Consider the following 9,032-nt stretch of genomic DNA (forward strand, 5'->3'; position numbering starts at 1 on the left):
CAGGAACAAAACCAAATGTATATGTGAATATCTAATATAAAGGAACTATAACGTTTACCTCTTTTATTTCTCAATTTTCTAGTTAAAAGCTAAAAGAAGTTCCTATAAAACGTCACAGTAGCAGTATAAAGACTTGGGGGAAGTGCTACTGTGTTTAAAAGATAAATTTTGTTGCAAACTGCAAATTTCTCATTTGATTTTTCATACGTTAGAAGTGACTTCATCCAGTCCTTGAAACTGAAGCTGACATTCCTAAAAATGACACTGCAAATACTAAAGCATTTACAGACTTCAGTTCTTTCCTCTTTTTGGAAAGAAGCTTGAGCAGTTGGTACCTCTAAAGGTTAGTTGTGTGACGGGTGGGAGCATTTACACCAGCTCTTACACCTGTGGCTCTTCTAGCCAGCAGGATCACTTCTGGCTTGGGCGTACCTGCCTGAGCACGTTGTGCCAGTGTCTGAGCCTCAGAAATGTCACTGCTGAGTGCTCTGTGAAAAGCCACTTTTCTCAGTCAGCTGAAGCTTGTGTTGTCCGGGCTCTGCTGCCAAGCCTGAGAGGAATAGGACAGGTAAGTTGTGTGCTGCAGTTGCCCTCCTGACCATAGTCTTGACGGGAGCCAGGCTAGGTCTGTGTACTCCTGCAAATACCTGTGTGAGGGCTCTTTGTAAAGTTGGCAGTGGTGCCTCCGGTCAGAGGGTGTTAGCAAAGCCCTGTCACAAAAAAGAACAATAATGTCTATCTTGTTTTGCCTTTTTTTTTTTTTTTTTTCCAGATGTTTACAAATCACTTCAGAAAATCTCTGAGTAGGTTTGCATAGGCCTGTTCACCTTTTATTCTACTGGTTTGCTGCTCTATTTCAGAAGGTTTTCTTTAGAAGAGATGAATGCACATATCGTATCTCCAGCAATGAAAGACTCTGTTAGGTACCGTGCACTCAGCTGATGCATGTATAAGTTCACCTCTTTAAATTTAAATGTGCATCACTGCAGATGAAAGTGCTGGCCCGGCTGTATCAATTTAGTTGTACATGTTACTGTCCTTCCTAGTCAAAACGAGAGCCACACAGTTCCTTCTCATTGTGATGCATGCAGGAAACTATGGTGAATGATAAAAACCTGTGCAGACTAAGAATTGGATCTCCTGGATGTAAACTCATGGTTTGGGGCTTATGCCAGCCTCTTAACTGCTAGGGGAGGAGGAAGAAAACTCTGTGCACACATGGGTGCGACTTCTTGCAGGGCTTTTCTGCACCTGTCAGGTGTCTGGTGCTGACAACTGGCCAACACAGGAACTAGTTGGGCCTTTTGCTCAAGACTGACCATACTGTGTTACAGAATATGGTACCTCATAATCTCCTTGGGAACAAAACCAGCTTTCACTGAAATTGTGAAATACCGTGATACACAAAATAACTTGCATGAAGTAACCAGCTTTATATATAAGCTCTTCAATGCACCCCACAAAAATGCCATGTTTGCTTTGCCCAGAAAGACTGGCTGTTTGGGTGACACCAAGTAATAGATGCTCTTTTGTGAAGTTAAACTTCCTGATAAAAAAAATTTGGAGCTGTGGGCTGATGAGAGTTTCAGCTCCTTTGCCGCTGTGGGTCTGTTCCTCCTCACCTCAATTATATAAATAAATCTCTCTAGACAGCTCTGTGATTCTCAGTGTTGCAGCTCTGCTGTTCGTTTGCTGTAACCATTACGCAGAGCCTTGACATATAAGTAATTAGGTAAAAGTTAACCATGCTGATGCACTTTTTATCTAGGATATATCTGATTATTTAATGCTTGCCAAATTATTTAGGAAACAGTAATTATAAACTGGACTGTGGCTTTTTAAAATCCTCTTGTTAAATACTTGCCCTTAGTTCTCCCAGTATATTAAAAAAAATGTATATAACATAACTTAAAAACTAAAGTTACTTGAATTTGAATTGTTTTTATCCTTTTATATATGTATAAATATAAATGGTTTTATAGGCTGTTCTTCTGCTTAACCTAGCTGTTGTTTTCATAACTATTCTGTCCCTCTTATGTTGATAAGTATTTTGGGTTGCTCAACTGCCTGCATCTGGTTGGACTTGCATAGAAAGTTTTGTTTTGTGTTAAGATTTGTTTATCTGGCCAGTGTGGTGGTTTAATTTTATTTTGTTTTTTAAAGAATCATCATCTGTCAGGAATCTCTTTATAGCTTGATGTACCATGGTGTCTTCTTCTAATAAACATTATATTTTCTCATTCCTGTGAGGTTTTTTTATTTTAATGGCAATTCATTTAAGTTTAACTTTACTAAGGGAAAGCAAATGGCCCAGAGCTGCGTTTCGCCTGCTCCCCCCACTAAGTACAAATCAATTCCTTTTCAGGAAAAATACTTTGTTGTGGCTCTGTGAAAACTTTTGTGTGCTGTTATTTGGGATTTTTTCTTTTATGGAAGTGGGTGCAAAGGAGATCAGAAGGTTCCCCCGCTCTTGGAATGCGAGGGAAGTTCCCTTGGATACAGCAGTCTCTTTGGCCAAATCGCACTTCTGGATTGTAGCTTCACTTGGCCACAGAGAAAACTTTCCCTCAGCCAGATGTCTGTGGGTACAGGAATGTGACAAAGGGAGGGTTTAGAGGCTAAGGCTGCTTTCGCTTGCCCGCTTATTTCTGGACTTAAGCACGAAAGGTCTTTGCAGCCTGTTCTGGAAAGGATAGTTAGTCTGGATTCATCTGCAAAACTCTTGTGTTATAGCTTCCTGTTGTTATTCTTCAGTATCGTTCATGGTCTCCGGAGCTGTCACTTGTGCAGATACAGTGCTCCTTTGCAGGCTGGAAATCAAAAAGCCATTTGTTCCTCTGATGCACTACAAGTGCTGGCAGGGTCCTGCTCCCAAGGTGTCCATCCTCCTCCCAGAGGAGAGCCGGGTCCCAGTGATGCTCATCCCCAGGCTGGCGGGGAGGGCTGAGGGTGAAGGATCACTGTTTGGGTGCTGCAGTGCATGCCCGAGTTCAGGAGCTTTCCTTAACCCCTCGTAGCCTGGTAGATGCTTGGATACTGTATTTCCTTTAACCTTCTGCAGGCAATGCTACTCTTAAGGGACCCCATTTTCCCCAGCCTCTTTCTAATCCAGTCTCTTTCTTTTTGTCTTTCTTATGTTTTAGATTCCTAAAGGTGTTTGTGCTGGTGCAAGAACCTCGGGGCGAGCTTGTCACAGAAGGAGAAACAAAATGGTCTGTTTACCCTGCAGGCAGTTAAAACACACCCATGGAAAGCCAGACTCCCAGTCTTGTCTGGAGTTCCCACTTGAAAAATTCAGACCTAAATTCCATCCCAGTATCATTCAGATGCTTGCTCTTTTTCATGGCATGCTACTTGTGGCTCAGATTAACTTATCAGCCTTTCCCACTCTTCTGCCAGCTTGGCACAGCCCCTCTGTAAAACATAACCTACACTTTCCCCCACACACACTCAATTCCTCCCGACACTGGTCACAGAACTGCTGGCTGTCCTTCGATGCAGAGGGTAACCAGAGAGTCCCAAGCATGTACTGCTCTATCTTCTGTCCTCCCGTGTCCCTCAGTCCATCTGAATGTACACACTGGTCCATCAGCATTTCACACGGTGCCTTTAGTGCTAATCCCACAGGTAGTCTCATCGGATAGCTCGGAAGGGGGGGGGGGGGGGGGGGCGTTCGCATGGAGACCCTCCCCGGGGAACAGTGTTACAGCAGCTGGACTGGGCTCTGAATTTGCAGATATTAAATTTGAACCACATGCATTATTCAATATTCTGCTTTCCCCAAAAGGTCGCTAATACTTGTCAGCCTTTATTTTTTTTTTAAATCTAGGCTGACGCTCATTCCAAGTATTAAATCCCTATGACCTTGCTGTTTCCTGAAAGCCTCCAAGCTCACGTATGTACGCTTGTTTTCCTGCTTGTTCTCTCTGCCCCCTCCTCTTTATCCCCCTCCTCTCTCCCTCCTCTTTCTCTCTCTCACACACACACACAGACACACACAAACAGAGACACTGGTATTTTGGTTTGAAGCCCCGTTTTGCTCGTCACAAAGACCTCCGTTTTGCTCTCGTTTCAGTCTGCATGCTCGCCCTGTTGCCTTGCCTGCGCCCACCTTCCCGAGGGCCACGTTATTTTGTGGCTCATGGTTGTTAATCTCTTTGCGGTTTTCTTTTGTTGGTTTGTTTTTCAGCATCTCAGACCTGCCTTCTCCTTTTGCATGAACCTCTTGTGCGTTCTCATCAGTTAATGTTTGAATAACAGAATTTTTTTTAGAAAAAATAAAAGAGAAAAGGAAAAAAAAGAAACCGCACTCTATTTCGTTCTCCCACCTTGTCGTGGACTGGACCTCGACCCAGAAGCCAGACAGGAATTGTGACCATCCTGTTCTCACGTGGTTTTATTTGAGGCAGAAGTAGCATGATAAGTGATGCTGCACTTTTATCATGTCATGCAGTGGGGAGGGAGCTAGAAGGTCTCCAAATACCACATGATCTGGACCTCAACTGCCTAGGAACGGGCCAAGTGCTTTCTAGACTTCTATAATATAACTGTTGGTTTCCCCTGAATTTTTACCGTTGCTAGGATTTTAGTTATCTTGTACAGTTTGAGCCCCATGAGTCAGCTGCTACTTAACAGCTCCTGAGGGCCTAATTTATTCATAGAACAACCCATCATTTGGGGGAATCTACTTGCTCTTAGCGAACTTCAGCATGTTTTGTAAAATCCCCAGAATTTGAGAAAATTGATATAGAAGCCACTAGGGCAGCGACCCTAAAATGAAACCTCTCAGGTTTAGTTTGCGGACAAACGTGTGTTTTGCTGCCTGCTGTGCTTTTGTGCAGGGTCACCGTATAGAAATGTGTCCAAGAATCACTTACTCTCCGTGCTGGGGATTGCCTACGTCACCCCACTCAGGATGAAGTAATGTTTGAGTTGGGTTACATGTTGCGTTCATAACTCTGTCCCTTTCTCTCCATTCAAGATACCAACTTTTATTTTTAATAGCACAAAGTCGATCAGTCCTACAGTTGGTTACTGTAGCTGTCGTATTACGGTGCTTAATATCTGCAAGCATCAACCAGCAAAAAATTCTGGTTTTTAATCGAATTCAAGTGGTGCAGGAGCCTGCATCGAGCAGCAGGTGGTACCAACACTGAGGCTGTTCAGCTACAGTGTTGGCGGCATCGGAAGGGTCATAATCAATTAAATTACCATCCTTATCATTGCTGCTACTGTGGTCACTTAACTATTCAGATCCACGAGCCTCCGATAGCAGAATGTGATCCACACGGCTGGCACCTGGGGCTTTGTACAAAGATTTGTGCAAAGGCTTCGTGGCATCCGTCTGTCAGGGGATCTAAATGGTTAAGCAGTTAACAGGTGTGCAAAAGTATCTTCAGAAGATTTTTAGCTGCAGTACTTTTATTCTCGTGTCCAATGCACTGTTGAATCAGCAGCTGGAAGAACTCATTTTCACCTATTGTTGTGCCATCTATGTAAAAATTAGATAAAAGTTTGCTTTTATATATTTAATCTAGGTGGACAGTATATTATTGTCAGCCTCTGTGGAACATTTGAACAATTGCAATGTCTGTGTTGCTAAATAGCGCTTTAGAAGGAGCATTAGCTTTAGCTGACTTGGTTTTCTTCAAAAGTTTTATTAAAAGACCATGTATGGAGTTTTTATAAACTTGGCAACTAGTTACTGAAAGCCCAGATCTTAAAACTTAACTGCAAGAAAAAAACCAGCAACAGTCATGTAGTGTAGCCTCCACACGTTTATTCCGCTGCCTTTATTCAGGGTAACGAATCAGTAATTTTGTAGAATTCACCTTTTGCAAAATCTGAAGGACTAAATATGTGACTGGTTTATAAAAACTCTGCTTGACTTTACTAATCTTGCCCAGAAGCGTGGACTGTACATCCTACAAAATCTCGTTATCCCCAGCAAAAGTCTCTAATGCCCTTTCTTAACACCTGTAAATAGAGAAGAAACATATTTACTGATACTGAAAGTTGTGTTTAATGCTGAGTATTTTTCAGAAGTTAATTTAGTTTGATGCATATTGTTCTTTGGTTTATGTTTTCCTGCCTGAAGTGTCAAAAGACCTAAAAAAAAAAAAAAAAGCCAAATTCTATTTTAACATGATGAAGTTGAGCACTTTTTTATTTGTATATGTGTGTGTATGTGTGTTTGAGCACTGATCTCTAGATTTTGGTGGCATCTCCGTGTTGTGATTTCATTGCCCATGTAAAAGGTTCTGGTGTTGCCCATTCATTTCTGGAGACAGAATTCAACCAAATAAAGTGCTTCCATTTGAAAGCGAATATCGACCTTGTAACCGTGAAAGGAAAGTCATCCACATATTTAAATAAACATTTAATTCCAGAAATACAGTTTCGCTGGACCCTTTTGATCATCCAGAGAAGAAATATGGTTTTGTCATTTTTCTTCCCCAATAAAAAAGGCGATGCCTCTTTGCTGGGGCTTCTCTGCTCTCCTGAGGTATCCAACCATTGCTCTCTGCTGAGCTTCTGCCTCCCCGCAGCCATTTCCAGTGGAGAATGGGAATTTAGCTGTGACTTACTGTTTCAACCAGGTAAAACTTTACAGCCTGAAACTCCCTTAAGCTGCTCTCTCACTCCTCATTATTCTCCTTGACTATGGCGTGGATTTGGGTTTCACTTCCAGCTGTAAAATTTACAACAAATAAGCAGAAACAGCCTGTTCCAGTTGGGGTACTTGTGTCAGCTGCTGCTGACATACAGTGACATATTCTTACTCGTGGTACTTGGGGTTTTGTTTATTTCATATTATTTCTTACTGGAATTTTCAGGTATTTGAAGTATTTGGCTCTGCCTGTACTTCTGAGTGCCTGTCCCAGGTAGCTGTACCCATCAGGTCACTCTGAGGCACAGTTTTATCAAAATTTTATCTTTCCAGCTGGCACTGAAGAGAAACTGAAGTGGTTGGGGTTTTTTATTTTGGTCATCTGAGGAGAAAGAGAAGTGCAGTTGTGCTGGTGTACTTAGGAAAGACGGGTGGATCTTGAGGGCTTTTTTCCCACTGAGAACTGGAAACTTGGGGAAAATATTTCCTCTAATTGAGCTATACTTGTGCTGCCCATAGTGAAAGTTTTGATTTAACTGGAAGTCTTGGCAGATGATTTTGACACAAACTGTTTATATATTAAAACTAGACCTGCTGCAAGCCCAGCAAATAATGCATTTGTGTGCACATGTGTGTATGAAATAGTCACATTTCCCTTTGCTCTGTCACCCCTTAGTCCAGGTCCTTGGACACAACCTCGTCCAGGAGCTGTGAGGATTTGCAGTTGTGCAGCTCATAGTAGGTGACACCTGGCTGATAACTTCATTTGAAGCAGCTACAGAGATACTCTTCCCAAGGTCAGATTCTGTTTTAAAAAATAGCAATTTCAGTTGTTCTTTGCCAGCACTAATTAACATCCCTGTCAGTTCAGGACAAACCAGTACTGTTTGTGGAAGTCTGCTAGTCTTCGCATATTGGGGAAATGAGTAGGAGGGGGTGTTGGTCTGGCTCTAACTTTATCTTAAACAGTGTTAGTATTTCTAACCATAAATAGAAACAGCACAGCCCAAATGAGCGAGGGATGGCTGGAAGCTGAGCTGAGCAGTAACTAGGAAGAGACTAAAGTGAGCTTTAGGTGCAGGGCTGCATCGCCCTGTACCTGCGTCTGTCTCACCCCTCGGCCACAGCCTGGGGCTCCACCTGGGCGCCGAGGAGTGGGAACTCCCCAGCCCTGGCAGACTGGGGGAAGAGAGTAGATAATCTAAAGACTGAGATTAGCTCCCTCAGCCCAACGCACGAACAGTTCTTTCCTCCCCCCTTTCCTGCAGTCAGCAAGGGACCTGATAAAATAGGGGAAAATGAAGTGATTCGCAAATAGAAGCGACAGGAGTTCAGCCCTGGGACACAGCTTATGTTGGCCAACTGCCCCGAGCCCTGCGCTCAGGACTAGTGTCGCTGCCTGGGGCGGCAGTCGAGAAAAGCAAGGCTGCAGTCAGATTTCAAACAAAACAGAGATGCAGGACTAAGCTCTGAGTGTTTTAACGGACAGAGGATAACAAAATACAATGATGGTTTTGCCAGAGCAGCGCCGGAGCTGTTTGTCTAGACACTGAGTAATCCCCTCCCGAGGGGAGGGTGTTCGTAACGTCTCCGGGAAGGCTGGAGCTGCTCCGCAGTTGCTGAGGTGACGGGGTTTGTTTGCGGGATGCTGCCCGTCCCTCTCGCCCCGGGCCGCGCTCGGTTTCTTCAGCCATTTCAGGGTTTAGCTGAGGCCGCGGGCGCCGCTCTGGCAGGGCCGGGCCCTGGGCCCCCGCCCCGGGCAGCTCGGATCAGCTCCGGCCTCAGCCACGAGGGTGATGCCCGGGGGGGCAGAGCCCGGCACCCGGCGGGCGGGGCAGAGCCCGGGGGGGCAGAGCCCGGTACCCGGCGGGCAGGGGCAGAGCCCGGGGGGGCAGAGCCCGGTACCCGGCGGGCAGGGGCAGAGCCCGGGGGGGCAGAGCCCTGCCTGCTCTCCCCTGTCCCTGGCACCGCGGAGGCAGCTCGCAGCAGGGAGGACGCTTCAGCCACGCACCAGGCTGATAGAAAACGCTTCTAGAAACCTAGAACAGCTCAGGGAAACTTCAGCTACTTCCCTCGCGAGTTACTTTCAGAGCTGCGATGGGAGTAGCACACGCTTCCAGCCACCACGGCCTTGGAGACACCCTCGGCTGAAACCGGGTAAATGAAACCCGGCGAGGAAGCCTTTGTGAGCAGCCACAGAAAGGAGCAGGCGCCCTCCTCTGAGCGAGCCCAGTATGGTTTAGTGGACTTGGGCTACCACAGCTCTGCTCGCTGCTGCTCAGGAGCTTCTCTTACTGTAAGGCCTCTTAGCAGCAGAAGTTTGGATTTTATTATTTTTAAAAATTTTAAAAATTTTTTCTTCGCTAACCCCGTAAGCTCCCTGGAAGCTGTCAGACCCTCTCCCCCGGCCAGGCAGGCAGCA

At 45.0% G+C, this 9,032-nt stretch overlaps 1 protein-coding gene across 12 annotated transcripts in view; it reads left to right on the plus strand.

The window, feature by feature from the left end:
• The window catches only part of FNBP1 (formin binding protein 1), a 97,754-nt gene extending 95,512 nt beyond the window's left edge, over positions 1-2,242 (plus strand). For all 12 annotated transcript variants that reach the window (XM_074923745.1, XM_074923747.1, XM_074923750.1 and 9 more), the window contains one exon: positions 773-2,242. In XM_074923745.1, coding sequence (XP_074779846.1) covers positions 773-807 — 35 coding nt within the window. In that variant the 3' untranslated portion in view covers positions 808-2,242. The remainder of the gene's footprint in view (positions 1-772) is intronic.
• The last annotated feature ends 6,790 nt before the right edge of the window (positions 2,243-9,032 follow it).

The sequence above is a fragment of the Athene noctua genome, chromosome 20 (genome assembly GCF_965140245.1).
Source record: "Athene noctua chromosome 20, bAthNoc1.hap1.1, whole genome shotgun sequence".
Taxonomy (NCBI): domain Eukaryota; kingdom Metazoa; phylum Chordata; class Aves; order Strigiformes; family Strigidae; genus Athene; species Athene noctua.